The sequence below is a fragment of the Platichthys flesus genome, chromosome 14, assembly GCF_949316205.1.
Source record: "Platichthys flesus chromosome 14, fPlaFle2.1, whole genome shotgun sequence".
In the NCBI taxonomy this organism is placed as follows: domain Eukaryota; kingdom Metazoa; phylum Chordata; class Actinopteri; order Pleuronectiformes; family Pleuronectidae; genus Platichthys; species Platichthys flesus.
Genome location: NC_084958.1, coordinates 13,625,920 through 13,650,736, shown reverse-complemented (window position 1 = coordinate 13,650,736; position 24,817 = coordinate 13,625,920). Strand labels below are relative to the sequence as shown.

At 42.7% G+C, this 24,817-nt stretch overlaps 1 protein-coding gene across 1 annotated transcript in view; it reads left to right on the top strand.

Annotated features, from left to right (window-relative positions):
* fgf12a (fibroblast growth factor 12a) overlaps nucleotides 1–17,646 on the top strand; it is a 23,916-nt gene extending 6,270 nt beyond the window's left edge. The window contains exons 4-6 of the mRNA XM_062403590.1: nucleotides 3,990–4,093; nucleotides 13,637–13,835; nucleotides 14,905–17,646. Coding sequence (XP_062259574.1) covers nucleotides 3,990–4,093; nucleotides 13,637–13,835; nucleotides 14,905–15,020 — 419 coding nt within the window. The 3' untranslated portion in view covers nucleotides 15,021–17,646. The remainder of the gene's footprint in view (nucleotides 1–3,989; nucleotides 4,094–13,636; nucleotides 13,836–14,904) is intronic.
* The last annotated feature ends 7,171 nt before the right edge of the window (nucleotides 17,647–24,817 follow it).

The following is a 24,817-nucleotide window of genomic DNA, read 5'->3' as shown; positions in this document are numbered from 1 at the left end:
TGAAAACCAGTTGTTGTTGATGGGCGTATGTCGGGAGAGAGTGGTCGTCAAAGTGATAATGAAAAACTCTCCCAGTCTGGTGTGAAGCAAGGCAGGAAATCAATCATGGCCTATCTTTAAAAAAAAAGAAGCCAATCTTTAAGGAAGCCGTAGCCAAAACTGCCGGACCATAGCAGTCATGCAGCGCAAAGAAACGTCCCTCCCTGTCACCCACCGTTTTATATTTTATGAGGAGACAGATACTCTGAGAGAACTACTCAGAGCATCAGAGTCTCCAGAACAAAGAACAAAGGATTAATGGAGAGAGGGGGGAACAATGATGACATCCATGTAATGCATTGACTCCCTGTGCCGTTTTTTGACCTCCATTGTGTCCTATTAAGGTTTAGGCTGATGAGGTTTTTGTTGTATACAAGGGTTTCCCCACCTCAAGGTAATCCTCTACTTAAGCAGCCCCGCTGGCCCAGAGATGGAGGAATGCAGTGAATAATTCAGCCAGAGGAAACTAAAAATACCACCTTCTCCGTTTGTACCCGATGAATAATTCTCTGTGTGAGATGCCTCAAGCTCAGACAGTCCGACAGAAGAGACAGAGGGAAAGCAGAGGGGAGGAGAAGGCTCAGCGAGACGGATTGGAAATGTTTTTAGCAGAAAGACGCAGAGGCCGAAACAATAGAGGAACAAGAGAGTGTGATTAGATAAGATAAAAATGGAGCAAGAAGATTTGGTATTCAGGTCTCGCGCAGAACTATTGATTGCCTGGCAGCATTATTAGAATAATAGATTACCCCCACCCTTGAACCACACCACCCTCTGACCTGCAGAATCCGGCTTTTTATTTTCAGGGGGAGTTTCAGTAGAAGCGATGGGATTGAGGAGAATGACGATGCCCCCGTCCATACAAGGGGCGAGCTGAGCCAGCCAACTTCATGTTTTTATAATTTACTATAGTTCTGCACTGAATGACAGCAAGCTCCGAGACAAGGACACAACTGAACGGCTGTATTACAAACAACTCACCTTCTGCTTTAATTAAACTAGTTGAGTGCCTGAAACATTGGGAGTGCAACCTCAATGATGTCATCGGTGACAGTATCAGAGGGTTGCGTCTTAAATGTGGTTACCAGTGGAAACAGCATGTGCAGATTCTCTGGATGATGACGCTGCACACCGCTTTGTCCTCAGCAACGAACCTGCCGAGTTTGAAGTCAGACCAGTGATTGTAGAAAGACGGGCCGACAGATCAGGAGGATTTGACAGATGGCTGCGATCCTCTCAGTGGGACTAGTGCAGTGTCTTATCTGAACCAAGCTGTTTGGAATAAGGCTGTTTGTTTGGCCTGCGGTGACGCTGGTTGCAGCTTTTCATTCTGAAAACTATAAAAGAGACCTGCAGTAATTGAACCAAGGAGAGTAAAGTCCGGCTGCAGGAAACCACAGAACCCTGAAGCTGCACCAGCGCTGCTGCACAAAGAGCTGTTCACTTGTTCAAAGTTCACAGGATGTTGACTCCGAGTGCAGAACTGCAAACTGGAGAATCAGTTGGCGTTGCAGTTGTCTGTCACTTATGAGTCCCAACTGCTGCTGCCCCAGGGAGCTGGTTGCCTGTGACTTAAATATTTATTCATTTTGAACATACCTTTTGTCAAATTCGCACCAAAATTGTCACTGCACCTCCTTGGTACACACGGCAAGTGTGTAGCCGATAAAGTGAGCGGTTCTCGAAACATGAGATCCACAGACAGACAGGCAGGCAGACAGACAAACAGCTACAATCTTATTAGTGACATTAATAGAAACCTTTTCCACCCAACATACTCAGTAAATTGTGAGGAGTGACGGGATAGAGCAGGTTGTTACTGTATTACACATAAAACTGATTTAAGCATCGCTGACTGGCAGGGCTACACTTAACTCACTGCAAGCGTCACGGAGCACCATTCAATTAATTAACGCCCTTGTTCCAATTTGCTTAGTTATTAATTAAATTGTCGTCAGTTGATCGCCTTCAGTAATTACCTGCACTCTCTGAGGCTCTAGAAAGATGGTGCTAGATATGAGTCACCTGCGGTATCAGGCGCCCCCCCTCCACCTGTATCTGGTGCTCCAGGTTTGATGGATGGGATGAAGGAAAGTTACTATTTAATTTTATGGTTTGGAGACCCAGGTGTTCATTCCAAATGCATAATCAACTCTTGCAGAGAACTGTGAGGAAAGTAAAATTAAAAACAGTATGTAAGTAACACACCTATATCCACACCTCCTTCTGGGTTTGGCTCAGATTTTTTTTTTTAACTAAACCTTTTCTGCAGGGAATATTTCCTGCTGCGCCAGTATTCCTCACATAAAATTCGCTTCTTTCAGCCTACCTGCTTGTTTTGCTTGTAACCGATTATTGCTCCACCGGAAGACTTGCTGTTTCAAGGATTTTTGCTTTGTTGGGTTGTTTAAACCTATTTTGTGTGGCCCTTTGACGATAGTAGATCCCCTTGGAATTCTCTGTCCCGGCCCGGACGTTCTCTTTTCTGAGGTTATTAGGAGGAAAGAGCAATTACTGTACCTTCAGAAGAGCCACCAGGTACAAACAGCTGGAATTATGGAATCCATCAACTTGTGGAACAGTAAATAGAGAAAAGCCAGACATTTAGAAGAAAGACAGCTCCCGTCAGCCTAGCATTTTTTGGAGCAGAGATAAATAGTGTCTTACTATGTGTTGTCGTTCTTCTTCCCACTTTTCAAATTGGGGCATCATTTTGGGCCCTACTGCAAATAGGAAATCTCAGAGAAAGCTATATTTTGATAGGTGAATGGGCTCTGGCGCAGAACACTACTTGGTTTTAGTGATACGTGACAGAACTGTGCACAGTATGGGCACAAAGGGAGCAGCCATGAAAAGCGGATAAAACAAAAAGAGCAATGGAACGGGCCAATGGGGAAAGGGAGCGTTACCACAGATGAAATGAGGAAACAATCAGGGCAGCCCTCGAGCCTGAGAAAACAAGATTTCAGGTGGAAATGGAGCCACATCCCCAGTCATCCAGCCCTCAAGGGTATACCTAACTGCAACAGGGGTCAGTGTGTATCACCCACACCAGTGGCCTGAGGGCAGTGGGACACCATTGGCAAGCGAAAGCAGTGTGTCGATATTTATTGAGTGAAATTGAATCTGCTTGGAGGACGGACCCGTGTTGGCACATCTCCTCTTGTCTCTCCAGCTTTATCAGATAGTCCCCATCCGTACTCGCAAGAACAATCATGCCAACAATACAGGCAGCCTGAGGAATGTAGAGTGACCTCACACCCTCACCAAAACCAAAGCCCGTTAAAAATCACAGTCCAGTCGGCAGAGTCGTTGGAACTCACCTAGAGAGATAACAATAACTCAGATCCGCAGGTACAGAGCCATTTAGAACTGGATGTCCCTGTGGACATTTTCAGAATGAATCATTTCACCTGGATAATTGTTGAAACATGAAGTACGGTACTTAATTTGCCATAATTAAAGGTTTCAGTTGTGGGTACACTCAGCACAACAAGTTTAGACATTTGTCACTGTTGCTGTTCAGCCTCAATTCCTTCGATATGATGGCGATCGCAATTACTGTTCTGTTCAAAGAGCTGTTGCCGACAAAGTCACATGAATGCAAATCAGTGTAACTTGTCCTGTGGACAATTTCAATTAAATTACCAGGTTGCTGTTCCAAGAAGTTGCTTTTCCAAATTATACCAAACAACGTTTCAAGTACCTGAAAAGTTTTGGATTTCTGACTTGTGATTGATCCATCACTGTTAGACTTGGGTGCCTCAGTGTTTCCATTGTCCATGACCTTTACTGTTCACTTTAGTGCCGACAGAAAGCAAAACAACAGAGATCAGAGTCTTTCGTGAAATCTCAAATGTCCTATTCTGTCATTTCTGTCTGATATCTGTCTTTTGTCTCCCTCTCTCTTTGCATCTGTCCATACCTCCCTCCGCCTGTCCTCTCTGCAGCCCTGTTTAATCTCATTCCCGTGGGTCTGAGAGTGGTGGCCATCCAGGGCCTGAAGAGTGGCTTATACATCGGCATGAATGGCGAGGGCATGCTCTACAGCTCGGTAAGATACACAACCCGTGCATGTGTGTGTTTGTGTGTGTTTGTGTTGCCAGCGTGCGTTAGCTCATTTACACGTGTTGTGTTTTGTTTCTGCTTGTTGTCTCTTCCAATATCCCACTACAGCAAAGACTCAGCCCTTCCCAACCCTTTCATCTCAGCTCTATTCAAGAGCTCTTCAGATCTGCTGCGGAGCACTTATTCTCCCCTTTGTTGTTGAAGCACCACTGCACATGTTTTACATTTAATTTGGCATCAAGTTCTGTGGCTCAGCCCATTAAAAAGAATAAAAATAAAATGCTTCTACTGGCTACTGATGGAGGCTCATTATATTATATTTCATTATAAACAGAAATCCCAGTAAATTCCACGGTCTTTTGATGTAAATGATGCTTCTCTGTTCCACTTTCATCCTGACATCTATCCAGGATTCCTGCTGTCATGAAAGCAAACCACACACCCAAATATCCCTTATTATATCAAGGCAGTCTTGGTTCAGGAATTAATTTGAATTAATATTTTTTTAACGTTGGCCAAATGTTCATTAGAGTCCAACACATGGCTTGGAGAAATGAAAAGACAAATCAAGACTCAGCGGGGGAGTAAATATTGTGATGGTGGATGTTTTATTAGCAGAGGAAGTTAGAGACAGCACACAGGCTAAGGGCTGTTGGTGCAGGGGTGGGGGTGGACGCAGTCACTGATGTCAGGTGTGGAGCTGCAGCTTTTGCATCGAGGATGAAGTCATGGTTCTGCAGCACGTTTTGAGTCTAAATGAGTTGCAGAGGAAAGGAGTGTTTGAGTGCATGTGTGAGAGAGAGAGAGGCAACGAGCTCGAGAAATGGGGTGGGGACAGACAGAGATACAGAGACAGGAAGATATCCCTATAGTTGGCATAGTTACATAACCTCCAGTCTCACTGTTTCTAATCTAGCTGAAGATATAGCTACTGGGGGAAAAGGAGGATGGGAGGGCTGTGTTAAAACTCGGTCTGATCGGCAGACGGTCCCGATGAACGACGTGCAAGAGCTGAAATTTTTTTTTATAAAATGAAGGACAGAGTGAGGCTAGCGTCTGCCGTATTCCACCGTGGATTTATTGTTAAGTGAGGCGCTTTACCGCAGCAGAGACAGGAGAACATTTAGAAGCGGGCCAGATGAATAGCTGCACATGATGTATTTTTTAAAATGCCCACTTGAGTAATTGCGGAGTCGATTAAATTCAGTGCAACGGGAGCTCAGCTCGGTGCCTCGGCAGATGTATGAGCACTCACAGGTTCACAGGAGGACGTACAGTGAATGCACAGGCCGTTGTGACTCATCCAGGTCGACCCACTCATTCAGAACGAAAGGCAGAAACAAGAGCAGAATTCACAAGCTTACAATGAGGCTCATAATAACTCTCCACCCACCTATCTCTGTCTAATTAAAGTTTAGTTGAGGCCAGACAGCAATCTTTTAATGTATTAAACTGAGCGAGTTGGGCACTCTGCATGACTCTCCATACTCACAAACACACAACTAAATGCCTAACCCTATCCCTAACCCTAATCTAGACCTGATTGTTACCCTAACCGTAATACCAAACAGCCCATTGAATTTGTGAGGTCCAGTCAAAATGTCCTCACAATGATGGAATTAAACCAAAATGGACACTCAGAACTATAGATATTGATGCTTGCACAAACACACACATGCACGTCTCTCAACAGTTGTGAGGAAACTCATTTACATAATGCATTCCCTAGCCCCTAACTCTAACCTTAACCATCACAGCTAAATGGCTAACCCTAACCCTGACCGTAAAACCAAGTATTAACCCTTAAACAACCCTGAACAATGATGGTATTTAACCCGAAATTGTCCCTCATAACTATAGAAAGACATATACACACACAGACACACACACACACACACACCCTTGATAAAATCATCATTGGCATCAGAGTACGTACTTATTATTAATTACAAATGATTCAGTCTCTCTGTGTCAAACAGGCAGCATTAAGTTTGTCTTTTTAATCGCCATTTTTACGGGCGCAGGAACCAACTTGTTACCTCTCTATTGCAGTGGGAATTTGTCGGGATATGTCGCGGTTCAAAACCCCCTATTAAAAAAGCAGTAAAGCGGAGGCGCTCACTTGCCATATGGAGGATGTCCGGTTTCTCAGTCCTGAGGCGAGGAGAATTAGCATGCGTTGGTAAGCGTTTTTGTGTGGGTGGCAGACTTTTTAGCTTGCAGAGCCACAGAGTGCTCGTAAAGAGGCCAATTTAAGACGTAGACCTTTGGATGAAAGAACAGATGCTCTTGGCTTCTCTCTCTAATCCTTGTTATTTACCTGTTTAATTTACCAATTCAGATGTAGTGTTTCAGGAGGACGGTAAGGGAGAACATTTCCGTTACTTATTTATTCATGAAAGGTGCTGTGGTACAATAACAGCTATACGAGGCCTTCACTATCATTCCTCATACTTACTAATTTTTACTCTATTATCATTTATCCTGCGCCCCCCCCCCTTCCTTCCCGCTCTCTTTCATTCAAGGTCTCCATTACTTTTCTGCCTCTCCAAACTATGAAGTTTCTTTCTTGCTTGTTTGTTTCAACTTGTTTTGTTTTCCTAACATCTGCGAAATCCACCACCACCCCCCAACACACCCCACGCCCCTCACATCCTCTTGGGAGATAATTACTGTGGGTTATCCTCCTATACTTCCCTTACTCTCCTTCCTTTCTCCTTTTTCCCGCTCCCTGCTTCTTTACACCGTCTTGTCAGGTGAGGGAATGTGACAAGCTTAACCTTCACTGTGTCGGAGATGAGACGTTGTTTTAGTTGCTGCTCTGTGAAGCTGCTCGATCAAACTCCTTAATCTAGATGTGGAGGTCCTTATAGTCGTTTTTTGCTGGTCGGTTTATCGTTACCTTTTCGAGCCTGGAGTGCAGACCTCACAGCGGGCAAGCGGGGTGATAACGCTTGTGTGTAGTGTTTAGCGATGGAGTGCGTGGGGGCTGAGCATCTACAATGAAGAGTTCCCTTCCATTATTTATAACATTTCTCAATATGACCTAGTTTAGTGCACAGCAGCAACCACTGTTCTGTCTCTCTGGTTTCTCCCTTCATCTATCCATCTATCCATCTATCCATCTATCCATCTATCCATCTATCTATCTATCCATCTATCTATCTATCTATCTATCTATCTATCTATCTATCTATCTATCTATCTATCTATCTATCTATCTATCTATCTATCTATCTATCTATCTATCTATCTATCTATCTATCCATCTATCCATCTATCCATCTATCCATCTATCTATCTATCTATCTATCTATCTATCTATCTATCTATCTATCTATCTATCTATCTATCTATCTATCTATCTATCTATCTATCTATCTATCTATCTGTGTGTGTGTCTGTGTGTCTGTCTGTCTGTCTGTCTGTCTGTCTCTCACTCACTCTCTCTCTCTCTCTCTTTTTATCTGTCTGTCTATCTGTCTCTCTACCTGTCTATTTGTTTCTCCATCTATCTGTCTCTCTCTCCTCACAAACGCATACTTTATCTGTTTATTATTTGTGTCAGATAATAATGTGTGAAAGTTAAATCTTCAATGAGGGCCCTGAGGGATGAGTGAGTGGCAGTTGGTGTGGAAGGTCAGGGCTTCAGATTTGTGTTGAGTGACAGATAGTAATAATGGAGATTTGTGAGTTGACTCTCAGAAAGTCACATGCTGTGTGTGTGTGTGTGTGTGTGTGTGTGTGTGTGTTTTGGATGCATCAGGACATATCAGTGGTCCGTCCCGGTCTTGTGCCTTGTCTGATGCTTTGCCACATAACAGACCCATCTTGTCGAGGTCAGTCATCACCATTTGCTGAAGATCTTGTATGACCTGAGCTGGCGTAGCTGTTTCGTACGTGATACGCACATTCCATGCTCCAAAGTAATATAGACATATAAAAAGAATAGATTGCCTCTTTAAAAAAAATGTGTTAACAACCCCACAAGTTGCTATTCGGTGCAGAGGGAATTATGGAAAAATTAAATAGACCTTTATTAGTATTAATGCATGCCAACGATAATGCAGTTTGATGCAATTTCAAAACCGTTCCCATTTAGTGGCCACACTAATAATTACTTATTTTTTTTATTTTCATTGTTTCAGTTCATCACTTAATTATTTAGTGTATAAAATTGTGAAAGGGGCCTATTTGAATGACATTGTAACAGCGGATGTTTTGCATTTCTGCTCAATAACAGACCTGAATAATAATCAATCAATAATGAATCAATTATATAAATTTGTTGGTGAATCATCAGTCAATACACTTATGGATTATTAAACTAATTGCGTAGGCCCTCGGGTGCATCAACATTGAACAGGGGTTTGTTTGTGCTGACAGTCACAATGGCAGATAGGGACAATGCTCACTGCAGAGAATGGGAAAAGAAAATTGAGAGGAGGAAGACAATTTGTAGCACTAATCTCGAAAAAGTATTTTATTATTTGGGCATTGGTTTGTGTTGGGGTTTGAATTAAGCCACTGGCCACCGACGTCGTCTCTACAGGACTTTTTTAAAGGACAGAGCAGCCCCTTGCTGCAGAGTGATTGAGTTACAGAGGAAAGGAAGAGGAAAAAGATAAAGCGAGTAGGATAAACAGCGAGGGGCAGATAGAAAAAGCGAGAACAAGAGTTTTTAAGTTTAAGTAATGTCTAGACAATCCCCGACCTGAATCTCCCCCAGAATAACAATGAGCTCGATGGGAGTTCGGTGGCAGGGCAGGGATTCTTCTCACCGAGTCAGGATCTCTCTGATAAACCAGAGTCTCAGTGTCATACGTCCTCCCCACATCCAGAGAGTCACAGGACACCTATCCACAGCAAGCAGGGCTGCTTAATGCAGAGCTACAGAGCTGCCTGCCCTTTAGGGTGGAGCCGAGAAACTGATTTGGATTCAGGATGCGTTCAACCCAGTTCTTTTGGCAACCCAGTTTTATATCCATTACATATTGCTCTCTTGCGTAATGCTTCATTCACTTTGCACACCACCTTCTTTAAGCCCACAGCCCACAAACATCAACTCACTCATATCTGTTTAAATATGCTGTTTTGTTTTTTATCGCGGTGTTTGACATTGTGTGGAAACGGACTCCAGCGTTAAAACACCCTGTAGCCGACTGAGCCACATGTAACCAGCTGTTACAGATAATGTCTGACCCGAAAGTAAATCTCAGCGGTTTGGTGAACCTCGAGCACCTTTACTGCTTATAACTGTGCTGGTGTGATTTGGGCTCTGTGATCTTATCAGCCAGCAGCTCTCCTCAGCATAAAAGCTCTGACACATCCAAGAAAGGCGCTGAATATACGTCTCTGTGGCTCAGAGTTGGCAGAGAACAAAATGGAGCCGCAGACATGTCTTCAAACGAATGTGTCCACTGGGTGTGCTGATGTGTTTGCTATCAGGTTGTGTGAGGTGAAGTTTATTTTTCCTCCAGCTTGTTGCGCCAAAACACGAGAGAACATGCAACATATTTTATAGCGTACATATATAATGTCAGTTCATCCAGACAAAAAAAAAAGCTCCTCAGTTATACAGTGTCCTTTTTTTAAATTATTGTTGTGTTTTGACATTGTGCTGCAACGGACTCCAAGGACTAAGACATCATTAATCCACAGACCCCATTATGAATAGCATAAGATAAATCTCATAATAACTCGAGAGAGAACATTGTTTAGGTGACCCTGCAGTCCTGGCAGCCATAACAGTAATATTACACAATTTAATAATTTATGGTATAAGCCTGGAAAAGCTATAGCGAAAGCAGGCTACAATATGCTTCCATCCCACCGCCTCCCGACGGCCCACTTGTCAAAGCCATGCCACCAAAACACAAGAAAGCTCCTAACTTAACTTCCGTGTCATGTTTATTACAGTCGTGTTTTATTACTGCGAGGGCCACAGAAAGCCGTTTTGTCACAGCTTACATTCATTGTCACGCATTAACATTTGCAGCCACTATTGTTGCATGGATGAACGTGTTAAACGCGGTTTCATCCTCATAAGGTGTTTGTGAAGTCACTTCTTGGAAACCCTGCATTGTTTACATCCATGTTTACATTGACTATCATAGTCCATGTTCTCCAGCTTTATCCGGTGCTTTGGGCATAAGCACCACAGCTGTTCAACCGTGGAATAGCCGCCTCCCTCTGACAGACATGGTCGTTTGTCGAACTTACTGGCAGTAACCATCACACCCGTAGCTAGCACCTCATGTACTTGAAACTGTTTGCACCTCTTCTGGTTTGTCTTATCTCCTTCAGGTTTTATGAACTGCATTCACTTTACATTTGCATTTCTTCACCAGACCTGCATAAGATCCGTGCCTGTGAAATCACATATTTGAAATAAGCAGCAATAGTTGTAAGTTCAGCCGACATTCTTTTAATAAAAATATATAAATCCTTGGAAAGTGCTTTGTGTTAAACTGCTGAAATATTTTATAGGCCTGTATTCTACCTCCACCTCCGGTGTGTGTGTGTGTGTGTGTGTGTGGGGGGGGGGGGTATTCAGCAGGTCTCAGGTTGACCTCTGTGTTTATTTATCTTAAGCTCCCCGCTGGGACCCCTAATGGCAGCAGTCTCATGTGCCCAGCTTCGCTAACAAGTCCTTCGCCCCTATATCCTTCACATCCCCACAGAATATAAATAAGTGTCCTTGTAATCAGTTTACCATCACTAAGGGCAGTTTGAAATGTGGCATCACTTTTTTCCCTAAATCTTCCCTGTTTTTTTGCAGCAGGGACAATTTTAGCTGATTATGTATTCCTGGCCAAGGAAGTGATAGGGCAAACCTGTTGGCGTGCATTTTTAAACACGTGCGCTGCATTGACTCTGTGTAAATAAGTGCCCAGTTCACCAATTGGTATTTTAGTCCATTTCTTTCCCCGCATGGTTCTGTGGTTTTAGCATGTCCATTAGGCACAGCCCATTAATCAGGAAAAAATCTTGCCCCGTCTCTTTCACCTCATATTTCCTCTCAGTCACCCGCAAACAAGGCACTTTGTCAAAGATTTCAAAGTCACTTACATTCCACCCCTATCATTTCCAAGCCACGGCCTGGGTGCTTTCTATACCGCTCCGAGCCTTGTCACAGACGGGAACAGAGTGTTGTCCTTGTGGACACATTTAGAGGGGATTCTACAGTGTGTCAGCAAAGCGAAGTGGCTGGTTGTGAAGGGTAGGATAGCAGAGAGCACTAATGTCTTTGTGTGGGTGTGTATGTGCGTGTGCACGGCCTGATTTCGGCTCCGAACAGACGAAGCTAGAAAGCCTGCTGGTTTGTATCTATCACCCGCTCCCCCCTGCCCACACAAACACATATGTTCACACCCAAACACCCCCGATGCCCTGACGGAGGGAGAGATGTCTGCTCTTTGACAGGGTGTCAGCCGGCCCAGATAACCACTTCACCGTGAAGCCTCTCCCCTCGCCGACCAGCGAGACGTTTCCTTGCCGCCGACCACTTGACCTCACCTTCCCCGAGTCCTTTACAAAGCCTGCTGTGCCCCGCTGTGTCTTATAAATGAGCAGTCACAGACATTATGACTCATTTTCCGAGAAATGGCCCAGCGTACAGCAAAGACACAGACACACACACACACACAGACACACACACACACACACACACACAAAAGCTTTGTTTTTGCAGAACTTACTAACTTTTATACAAACCTCGGAGGTTCATCACCAGACTCAGCATTTCCCCTCTGCTCTTCAGAGCTTTCTCCCAATGCATTAATTTAGAGTCTCTCTGTGCTGTTGTGATTTGTTCTAAGTGATCCCATCAGCCAGAAGATGTTTTCAGCACAAAATCTCGGTGCTTAAAAATGGGTGGTGGTTTTGAGTTGGTGGAGAACAAAACTGAGCCAAAAGGAAAGTGAACAAAGGATTTGATTTGCCAGGTATGGTCATGCACAAATGAATATGTCTGCTGGGTGCGCTCCACAATGCAGAGAACACGCTACATATTTTAATTATATGAGGTGGATCCTATAAGCAGAGCCACTTTGTCAGTTGATCCAAAATTACAGAAAGACATATTTTCCTCAGTTACGTTCAGTGTTATCCCGACTTGTGGATGGAGATTAGGTTCAGTCTGCCCAGGTTTCTGATGAGATTTATTTGAATTAAAGTTTGCTTGTAGCGATCATAGTTTTGACAACTGGCAGAGACTTTTTTTCAGAGTCAGTGTCACTCTTACTTTGGATAATCCGCAGGCGTCTCAGGGTCATATTTCTTCAGTAAGAAGTGCTATATATCCTAGAAAGGCATTTTCACTTTCAGTTCATCTCTATTGATGCAGGCAGAGAACATATAAATGCAAAAACCTGGTTAAACAAATAAACACAGTCTACAAAGCTACAACAGATAACTATGTGTTTTGTGAATTGGGAACCCTATCCCTTTACCGAAAATTTGTCTCCGCCTCTCCGCCACTCTTTATCCTTCACTCTTTCAAAGACTCTCCCACTCCCTCTGTCTCTCTCACACACACACACACACACACACACACACACAAACACACACACACACAACCACACGCACGCTCACCCAAACACGTAAACAGTCACCTCCAGCGGGAAGTAGAATTGGGCTGTCAGTCAAGCGAACAACCTTAAAAGGGCACAGAATCCTGCAGCAGGTATCAATGAATGAAATATGGCACCAACACCAAAACTCACACAGGCACACACTCACACATATAATGCAAAGTCTGCCTAAACTGAGACGACCCATCATCCAACGAGCCATGCTGTTCCACATCACCTGCATCTATTGTGGATGCACATGATTTCACAGACCTTGAACCTGTCTGGAGTGGGTTTGTATTCTCACCTTTTGCAGACAGGAGATATTCAGACTACAGGGAGAGCAAGAGATTTCATATTTAGAATTCACTGCGTGTCATATTTAACAAATTACCCAACATTCCTGCAGCTTGGATCTGTAATGATTGAGAGAACTAGGAACATTGTTTCCTCTCTGGCATCGTCATGGCCATAATCTGGCTCTGCACTCAGTCACAGCAGTGTCTCCAGTATCTGGATCTTTCCATCTTTACTGACATTCGCCTCCACTTCCTCTCGGTCCCCTTGACTTTCTCACGGACTTTGTTAATGAAGCCGAGATAAAAATCTTCCACTGGTCATTGTCATTTTAATTAGTCTATCATTCTCATTACTTGGGAGGATGTGTGTCTGTGTGTGTGCGCGTGTGTGTGTGTGTGTGTGTGAGTGAGTGAATATAGTATGTCTCCTGAACTTGGCAATGTACACAAGCTTACTAATGAAAGACAGTATTGGCAGAGTAAACCAGATACACTTCATTATCTAAAATCTTCTGACTGCCATGCTGCCTCTCCATGTGTCTTTTATATTTATGTGGATGCAAATGAGGTTTTATCTGTGCGCACTGATTTATATCTCTGATCCTTAATGTCCGTATCTGTGTCCTCCGCTCCACTCCTCTGGCCATCTGTTCTTAGGAAATGTTCACACCGGAGTGCAAGTTCAAGGAGTCTGTTTTCGAGAACTACTACGTGATCTACTCGTCCACGGTGTACCGACAGCAGGAGTCGGGCCGAGCCTGGTTCCTCGGCCTCACCAAGGAGGGGCAAGTCATGAAGGGCAATCGGGTCAAGAAGACTAAACCCTCATCACACTTTGTGCCCAGGCCCATTGAAGGTATGACATTTTTTTGTTGTTTAATAATTTCAAAATAACCCTCCTGTCTTAATGCATATTTTGTCCGTCTTAAATATAAATTGCGCATATTATTACTACCATTAACATTTTGATTTTCGCCCTATATAGTATAAAAGGCTAAATACCTAGTGGCTGTATATAAGCTATCACAGCAACATTATGAGAGATTATTTATGCTGCCTTTACTTACAAAAAGAGAGACGTGCATTTAAAAAAATTTAACCGTCAACATGCCAAACCTTCATGCTAGGTTTGGCATGAAGGGTATGCAGTATGAGCATGTTAAGCGATGCGTCCACTAGAGGGCAGCACATAGTGAAGCATTTGTTACCTTTCATAAAGTTTAGCCATCGTTGAAATTTTCTCCTCATGTCCTTTGGTTGCTTGAAGTATTGGCTACACTGACCCCCACGATTTCTAGTGATACTGCTCCTTTTTTTCTGTTTTGTCCGGAAGCTTTCAGAAGATGTGCACAAATAAGAACAATATTATCGCACTATATTGACAGGAGGCACCATCCACATATCTAATGTTGGTCATAAATGAGCCCTGAAGTGCTGGTTTTACGCAACATTTTATGGCACAGGAAATATTCTGACCAAGAAGGATAAACTATTTAATCATTAAATTTAGAAAGTTGCACTTTGAAGCTAGATGACTATCTAGCCTCAGACTATTTTCAATGATACTTCTGTGATCTTACTGTTGTAGATATATAACCTCTAACGTATTTTCGTTTGATAGATATTATCATGAGAACTTGTCAGGCTATGTGGAAAAAAAGTGCTGACTTGGTCCAAAATATCCATCTTATCACTCCCAGCCTGGTATAATTGTCCCTCCAGCCTCACACCTGACCTTGTCTCCGTCTGCACATCCATCTCTCCAATCTCCATTGTCCCCTCTCTGACTTCCTCCCCCTCTTTGTCCCTCTCCTCTCCTCTCCTCTCCTCTGCTCTCCTCTCCTCTCCTCTCCTCTCCTCTCCTCTCCTCTCCTCTTCTCTTCTCTCCTCTCCTCCCCTCTTCTCCCCCGGCATCTCCACCTCAGTTTGTATGTACAGGGAGCCGTCACTGCATGAGATAGAGGACAAGCACCGCTCCAGAAAGAGCTCAGGGACTCCCACCATGAACGGAGGGAAAGCTGTCAATCAGGATTCCACATAGCAGCAAAGGGGAGGGGCTTCCAGCGGGGATGGGGGAGTGGCCTCATCCTGACTCAAGGGGCGGGGGTCATCGGAATACTCGCCGCCCCCCCACCAAGATACATACCACCATCCCCTCTGAAGAAGGGAGCTACGTATTACTGTACACCCGAGATGACAAAAAAACTGAACTCTTGCCTGTGAAATACTTTTAGATGAATTAATATGAAACCAGAGGATATATATATATATATATATATGAAAAAAAGAATATTTTCAATCAGGACTTGACCAACATTTTATGCAAAAAAAGAAAAAAAGCTGTGATAAACAAAGAATGGTGGTCTCTCTTCACACAAATACAAATATCTATCATTTCCAATTTATGCTGTGAAAAACAAGCTTTAATACATGTTCAATTTTCATAAGGTGAGTTTTTTTTTATCTAAATGCTATTGCACTCTCATATGCTTTATGGTGTTATTGCCGTCAGTAATATCTACATCATCATAAGGTTATAGCTTTGTTTTTGAGATCATAGAAAGTTTTGATTTGATTGTTATTACTCCTATATTTTGTTTTCTCTCACAGTTTGATCTCCAATGTATTGTCTCACTACCTGCTCTGGTGTGAGGGTAAGACTGAATGTATTTGATAGTTCTCCGTATTGAACTGAGACAGAGCGCTTAGGGTGGGATATAATACTCAGGTGTGTACTGTACGTTAGACTAAATGAGACTAAATGGACAGACGGGGCTGTTTGAAATACTCGGACATGAACTCCCCTGCGTTGTCCTGCCATGACGGGACAGGACTGATAAAAAGCAAAATAATAGCAAGCGGTTGAGTATAATACGCTAATAAGCTGACAACACATCGCTGTGATTGTTGGCCATGAAGACTGATGAAGAAAGCTGTTTGAGGAGGTTAAAGTCTGAATCAAGGGTAAAAGTGTTTTAAGCTGTTTCAGTAAACTTTGCAAGGGTTACTAGGTTTTAGATAAAGAGATCTTCACACTCGTCTACTATTCTCTCCAAAACCTGAGAGGAAGACCAGCATCAGCACTACGAGCCATGGCCAGAAAAAGGTCACATCACATTGGCACCTCAAGAAACACAGACCCCTTTTCTTTCCACTGATAATCTAGATTATAACCACAACTCCTCAAGTGTACCTACACGACAGCATTCATGCTTTTGAATTCTACGGACGAATTGTGAAATAATCCTTGATAAAGAGGAAGTCTTTTTAATGTTTTTCCAAGACAAGTCTGCGATTGTTACTTTTATTGTGAAAGCATGACTGGTTCCTCAGCACAGGTCTGATTGGCTGACTGTTTAATCATCCGCTGACTTGACCTGTTGATATCGTCGTTGTGATGTCTCTATCACAGAGACTTTCCCGTCACAACAGAAGCAGAGCGCTTTACTGAGGATCCAGTATATCTGGAGTTAACTAGGTTCGAGGAAGGGCGTGTTTCCATCCCAGTGAGAGCTGTTTGTTCTCTCGGACATGGTCCTGGTTTTGTGACCCATGAAAGGAGCCATTTGCTCCATTGTGGAAAGTCAGGTCTGTGTATGAGTAGGTGGATTGACCAGTACACTGCACAGGCTGTGTACACTCTCATAACTCATTCCTGTTCCCCCGATTAGTTCGTCCAACTCAGGAAGTCCTCCTATAGTTCTGTGAATGGGGCGAGATGAGTAAAGGCTAACAGCCTGTCTTCCAGCACCCATCGCAGAAAGCCTGGCCACTGCGTGGTGTTTAAAGAGGTCAGGATTGGGGTCAATGGTGTTTTTGTTATTTTAAGGATGGTGTACAGCTAAGCTTAGCCAGGTTAGGTAGTTTGATAAAGGGACAAGAGGAGGCCTGACAAAGCATGAACATTGCATGATTGTAAAAGTTGATGTTAGCTTTGGTTTTGAGGTGAGAGCAGGGAGGAGAATGTTCCAAATTTGGGGAGAGTAGGTAAAAACTTTTTACTGCAACATTTTGATCAGTATTTGTAGCGAGAGCTCCCACATCTCTCTTGTTACTGTTTGGAAATGTTGTGCTGGGTTGGTGGTATGTACACTCAATAGCACACATTCAGAGCAAAGCGCAGTGATATATCATCATGGATCCGGGAGAGTCTTCCATCTGGGGCCCGGATCCATCGCTGGTGCAAATAACCTGCAAGAGCTAATGATAGATTAGTTCAACTTCCACAGCACCTACAGCATCACAGAGATACACACAGTATATTTGACTTTGAAAGTCGACAGGCAAGACCAGCATATATCAGAATGTTTTTTATAGAGGTTTATATTGGTGCAAATGAGATACATGTGGCCTCAAAGCAATGCATGAAATTGGATGTACTCGGTGTGAACTGTTGAACGAGAGGACTTGAGGAGGAGATGAGTAAAAGAAAGGAGGTGAAAACAGTTGAGCAGCAGCGCAGAGCACTTTTGGTGGGTTCATCGACGAATGACAGGGTGAGCGAAGGTTTCGGTTGTATGTGGTATCAAGTATCATGTGTTACTTTTACGTTTGCAGAGGATTTCACTGCATCGGAACACGCTCATATATGCATTATGAATTGTGAGATGAAATAAAAAATATGCATTGATAATAAAAATCTGAATGAAGTTAGTGATTGTTTAAGAATAAAAACTATGTTATCAAAAACTTTCACGCGGTGATTGATTCAGTGTCGTCGATGTGCCTGACTGAGTGTGTGTATTTGATCCTCTTTATTTGCGTCTCTCCTTGCATCAACAAGAGAAACAGCAGGATAAGCAGAGGAACTAAATCCATCAGTGTTGGGGCTTTTTAATGCACTTCAGTCAGATTCAGAAAATCCAATGTCAATTCACCGGGGCTGAGTTATCGTCTCGCCGGCCCCTAAATCCGTTGTCATTTTTGGGATGGCGCGCCCTTGCCCTTAATTCTCCCGTTGTCATGGAAACAGACCTTCCGTGCCGTCTGCAAGGAGAATGAGGAGGAGGAAGAGGAGGAGGAGGAAGGCTCCCCTGACTTTCAGGACGTGGCTTATGTTCTCTCTCCTGCGCGATGGCTGCAGCCCAGAGAACAGCAGAGTTGGAGGAGGGGTACTTTGTTCTCTCGTCTTTTTTATTGTGCTGTTTTCTTTAGTTACAGTAAACAGCTGAGCTGTGAGCAGCACTGCAATCTATAGGGACACAAGTGTGTAGTTACTTATGATGAGATAAAGAGAGAAGTTGCATGGAAGTAGAGCACATATCTCCCTTTAGAGCGAATCATGCCGCACCAAATTGCACACACTTATAGAAGTAGTGTCCTAAATATACCAGATTTTTTTCATCATAATCCATGAATTTTTCTCTGATAATCAGTAAAAATATCAAAGAAATGCCCCTGAGGTGATAAATTATTTTTGGTTCCTCTCCCTGATCTGCACCAAAATTGAATGGGTTTCTTCTCTGACCCATAAAACATCCTTCCACTAAGTTTCATGATAATATGACCAAAAAATATACACACTGACCAACAAAAAAACACATAGGGGTGAAAACATAACCTCGCTGGCAATGACAATGGTTACTGGCAAATGTGGCAGTCATGATGGCGTTGGAGCAAAAGTAAGCGCTCTCCAAAGTCTGTAGGGTTGATTATATGGAAAATCAAATATACTTCTTAAAATAAGTCTGAATATAGACTCTGGACCCTGAAGGAAAAGTGATGGGATCACTAAACTGTGTATGTTTCGTCTTCAGGATGAAACTAAACTGTCTGATAGTCAAATCGGTGGTATTCATCATCTGGGGACCATGAATATCTTGAAGCTCATTCATATTTCAGTCTGAACCAAAGTGGTGGACCCACTGACTGCTGTTACTGACTTTACTCCTAGTGCCATGCCATATGTGTCTGGTCAAACCTTACAGAAGCTGTGATCATGTGTTCTGAAGCAAAATATATCAGAAATACACAACGGTAAAAATGCATCCGCCTCTGTAATTGACTTTTTCACAAAGAACAGAAACAAGTCAAGGTCAGCTGATTGGACACCCATGGGAGTCGGTAAGGCTCATCTGTTTAGAGACACGTCGGGAGGGCAAGGCCTGGAAACAGCTTGAAGGCCACTTTCTCCTCCTTTTCTCTCCATCTACATCTCTGCCTCTGGCCTTTGCTTCTCTCCTCGTCTCCACCTGTTCTCCGCTACCACCTTCCCCCTTTTCTCAGGCAACCTTGGACTCAAAACCACTATTCAAATCTCCCCTGGAGAGAAATGTACTGATAGTCCAACTATTATTACCTTGAAGAGTGACATCACTCAGATTTATTATTCAAAAGCAATAACAAATAACGTAAATGCAAATTGCATGATGAAAAGGGAATTTACCAGAATTAGAGTTTTCAAAAAGTTTAACCCTTTTCAGATCTTATTTCCACCTCCACAAGGAGAGTTGTTTTTGGCAGGATTGTGCAAATAAAAATAAAAAAGCCAATTTCCTTTAAATATTGTGGAGGTCTGGGACCTGACCCAAATGAGAATCTATTAGATTTTGGTGTGGATCTGGGAGCGTATCCAGGAATAGGGATAGAGATAGAGGGTGTTTTTCAAGATTTTCATGGATTTCTCAGATTATTATTCATAGACCTTTTCCTGTTTAATGAACTAAAATGTATGAATGAGTATGAAAAATCTGGATCTAGTGAAAGAAATTCAGTTTCATCGGTCCGCCTGTCCGTCCGTCGGGAAGTTGCCAAAATGGCCAATAAATCCAAAATGGCGGGCTTCCTCTTGCATTTTTCATAATGCTCCATGAGACTTTTTTACTTGTCTGGTCATGATACACCTGTGAACCGATTTTTGTGAAGATCGGTCGAAGGGAAACCTAGGGGTTGCTTTCCAGGTGGCGCTGTTGAGCCATTTAGCCAGGCCGATTTCAAAATACTCCAGAATACGTACATTTTCACCACTTTAAAATGTTCAGCAAAGTTTGTAGAAGTATTTGAGCAGGTTTAAACCCTCAAAAAGCCCTTTCTTTTGCCTTAAAAATAATAATAATAATGTTTAAATTAATGAATACATGTTTTTAATTGTGTCTTTGACTCATTTAAGTCTCCTTAAATGTAACCAGTAAGTTTTAAGTTGTGTTCAAACGGCATGTATTGTTATTCAGCTACCCTCCAAAAAAGTGTTTGCATTTAGCTTCATCAACAACACTGACACCTATTTCTGGCCTGTGCTGTTATTTTAAACAAGCCTGTGTATGACTTTGTCTTTTGCAGACTCATGAGCACACGGAGTGAAAATATTCTTGATCCTTTATCCCAGGCATATCCTCCCTCCCTCTCTGCCTGCCTCTTGTTTGGCCTGTTGTTTTTTAAGGTACGGGCCACTGGGACTCCACTCGTTTCTCTGTTCTCGTCGTCCCAGGGAGAGAACGAGGGAACTCCTACTCAGAAGTGGGGCGTTCAGCTCTACTCATTAAAAATAATTGGTCTCAGTTCAATTAAGGCTCGGTGATGCCGCTTTGATCCAGGCGGCTCGCTGTGATTTTTTCTGTGTCTTTTACATTAAAATGAACTGTTGGCATGGATTGGGTAAATTGGTTATGCTGTGTTTATTTCCAGAAAGGGGGGGGGGGGGTAGGAAATAGGAGCTTTACTCGGGAAAAGATTATACAAGTTAGAATGAAATGGGCTTTGATGGTTAAAGAGGCACCGTGCGAGACGTTCCGCCGTCCCGAGACGACAGAGACGGATCACCTTACCTTCTCTCTTCCTCCCTTCTTGCTGTGATTTGTTGCTCTTGCCTTCTCTAGTTTGCAGATGAGTACCGCAAGGGATACTGCGAGCGAACACGCCGATACCAAACAGACGCAAGACACATCAAAGCTCATGCCAAGTGCACACATGCACCTACTCTCCCAGCCACATGCCCGCACGTCCACTCACACAGGCTGTGTTTCTCACGCTCACACACGCTCACCGTCACTTTATGGAAGAAGCTCTGCAGTATGAGCATGTTAATGTGCTGGCAGGGCTTCCTGACACAGAGGGAAGCTGTTCTCTTGAATCCCAATAGCCCAGGGACAGAAAAGGATACCAAGCCAAGCCCTGACTGCAGTTATGATCCGGCACTGCTTCTTTAATCATCCCCTTTCTCATCCTCTCTCCACCTCTCTTTCTCTCCGTCCTTCTTCTTTCTCAGTTTTCTAATCTCCGGTCCCTCTCCGCACATCTCCATCCATTTCTCCTCAATCTAGCTTTCCTTACCTGCACAGTACATCCAACCTATTTCTCTCTTTTCTTTTCCCCCTTGTTGTAGGTAATCCGCGCAAGAGTTCCAGAGTTCTACATGCATGCACAATACTGCACACACACAGTGGATATCAATGCATTTTTCATCAGAAATGCCTCTAAGACATGCATTAATGCAGAGCCACCTAAACACACGATCATCCCTGCAGTTATTATGCGAATTGGCACACATAAGCACGTATGTGATAATGTGCAAAAGCAATACATGAGTCATAGATGCATGTATTGATGCCATACACATCTTTTTCCAAAGCACTTACGTTGGGAAAAATATGCTTAATCGATGGTATAACAATTGAAGGAACATTCGACACATACTGAAATTGATGAATGGATGTCTGTAAAGATTCTTGTTTATTGCTTTGCAGGTAGACCATGACAATTATTGGGAAACATCAAACACACTGCGGGCATCTATTACATTTAAAGTCTATGTGGATTTGACAAAGAGAAGAACAGCCTCCTCTGCTGGAGTGAAAAATCGTGACAGAGTATAAAAGTACTTATTAAAGAGAGCCAGAACATAACTGAACGCTTTAAGGAATAAATTAATGAATGTTGGTTCATGTGTTTGACTTCGTAGAAACCGTGTGCATGCTCAAACCCCACAGGACAGTGGAGCACAGTTGGTGATGGAGGAAGCCCGCTGAGTGTTTCAGCTATCGTGGCAATTTCTGGTTGGGGCTGTTACAAAGTCAAAGGTCAGGATATTCTGATTAGATCATGGCAACAATGCCTTAGTTAAAGCAGTCAGGCCAAAATTCATTCAGTTTTACAGGATTCAGCATGATCAAGGTAAAATTGTATGAGTGTAAATCATGATCAATCAACGGGGAAATGAGCATGATCATATTGTGGTCAAAATGTTACATTTCCCTTACACAGCAAATAGCAGCGATTGTTTAACCATATCTTTGATGAACAGGACACGCAGGGTTCTGCAGAAGCTTTCCAATTGTGTGGGTCCTTAAATTAGTAATTGATGAAAGCATGAGAATAGAACGAGAGACATGAAATGGTTTGGCATTCAGTCCGGCACCTGAGTGAGAGCAAAGTTAGCAGGAATCCAAGGATTTCCAGTAGAATACTCGACAGCCATTTCTGCGACTTGCATTGCTTCTACCGAGGGCGCGTCGAACCTTCTCCTGTTGCTCGGTATCTTCCGGCGACTGGAAGGTATTTCCATTTTCAGCTTTGAAATATTCAAAAATCAAATCTGCAGCTGTCCGAGTCTTTGTTGATTCCTATGGAACAAAATATAAAAATAATATGGAAAATTGTCAGGGAACAGACTGGGAACATCTAAAACCTTTACCTCAATATGTATGTACGTTTCATATACCAAAGTTTACATTTGTTTTATGTTATAAATCATTTCGCATGAACATTGGATTGTTGCCATGAAAGTAAATGTTGTGTAAGTACTCCATTCTAAGTATCATGTTTGATCTGCACATTCCTGGAGGGACAGCTCAGAGGAAAATCCATGAGAGAAAGACTGGTATAGTATCTCTGAGAGAACCAGATGAAGCAAAATAAGGTAAATGTGTACGAATATGAACAAACTATAAAAGTATGAACTTTTTTAGTTGGAAAAAATCTATAGACCATCACATCCAGATGTATGGGACATAATCATAGCTGGGACCCGGAGACTGCTTTCAATCAATGGGAGGATTTTGTGCTGCACTCAGTATTAGGAACATGCATGCAGAAAGGTATTAAATAAAATAAAGACCTCTTACCTGCTTGTCATTTAATCTCTTGAGCCATGACAACGAGTCTTGCAGCCGTTGAACGTCGTTGATTTCCTGCTCAGTTTCCAGGTTTTTCGCAGCACATGATGCAGAACACAGAAGTGCCAAAATACAGAAGATATAGGCCATCCTTAGTCAGAAAATCGAGTTTGTGCGCCTCTTTTTTTTCTTGGGAAGACACCACAATGTCGCTGATTTGCACCCTAACAGAAGAATACTCTGAGAGGACTATTTTATATGTTGTACCTAGGTCAAAAAAGGGGAGGAGTATCCTGGTTATCTGCGTAAAGGCCCCATGTGCACTGAGGCATGTATTATGTTATTTACAGCTGCCATTAGGGGTGAGGCATAGGTCTAAATAAGGATGCTTTCACCAACCCGATGGTGTGACCATTTAAATAAACACACAGTAAAAGCACACAGGACAAGAAAAGGTCATCCTGATGCTGTCATTGGTAAAATATCCCCCCCCACCTCCTCCTTTCTAGCCAAATCCCTCACGAGAAATGCTTTGTGCATTCAAGTAAAAATACAAAATGAGTGATGCACAAACACTGGGGAAACAATGATATGATCAACCCTGCGCTGCTGTGAAGTTGAATCAACGGGTAGCACAGAGACACTGGGGCGTCCAGAGGCCATGAAGGTCACCTGATCATTTGTTACACCCTTGTGAGTTGGTCTCTTTGCATCTCTGCATCTCTTTAATGAGATTTCTGCTCTGTTTAACTTTACAGTTCTACTGCATCCGAATCGAGAGGCGTTTTAATGAGTTTGTTATGGTACATGCTGTAAACGGACAGCCACATTACATGGACTGGAAAATCCTCTTCTTTTTTTATGTTTGTTAGGCAAATGCCGGGTTTATTATGGTACAGTGTTTTTAATTCAGATGAATGAAAAGCCTAATTGAGTCTATAGAAGTGCACATTTTGAGTTAAATTTGACGGAAAATGGGAAAACAAAAGCATGTATGCTGCATCCCTCCTTCTCCTTCCCTATGTTTCTCATCAACACCACCAAGTGATAAGCGGTGTCATGGTCAGATGCAGAAGCCAAAGGCAGCAAAGACTATTACGTTTAATAAACACAAAATTCACAAATAAATCCCCGGTATCTTTATGGCGATCAGGGTTAATTATGTAAAGCCTCTATGTGAAGGAGCAGGTTAAGACAGATTAATGATTATATGAAATGAACAAATTAAATCTTTACTCTACCAGTTGTTTCCAGATCATTTTCACAGTATACATCACTTAATATATAGTTTGTATATTACTTCATAAACCTGCATTATAACTTCCAAAGTCACAAGAAATCCCTTGTTGTTCAGGATTGAGATCTGACCTGGGGAAAACAAATGTGCATTTAATGGAGCCAAAATACATTTAATACTTTGTAATCCACTTTTTCTTTTTTATTTACTGTTTGATACTATTCCAAGTTGGAGTCCATCCTCCAATGTGTGAAACTAATCTGTAACAGAATCAGTAGAAATATCTTTCTAGCACGTATGTGGATATAAACCTAGAAGGACGCGTCCTTCTAAAACAGGAGACGACCTTAAAGCGCATCAACCTCTCAACAAATCGCCATTCTAACCTAATTAGAGAGGTGTAGAAGCCTTATATAGCTGCCTAAACAATTAGTAAGTGCAGTGTCGGGAGCAGAATAATCCTGTTAAGGATACAGAGAGCGCTTGACAGCAAGAGTGTTTCCATTCATGCTGACAACTGTCTGCACCGGGCCATGTAAGACTTATCTAATT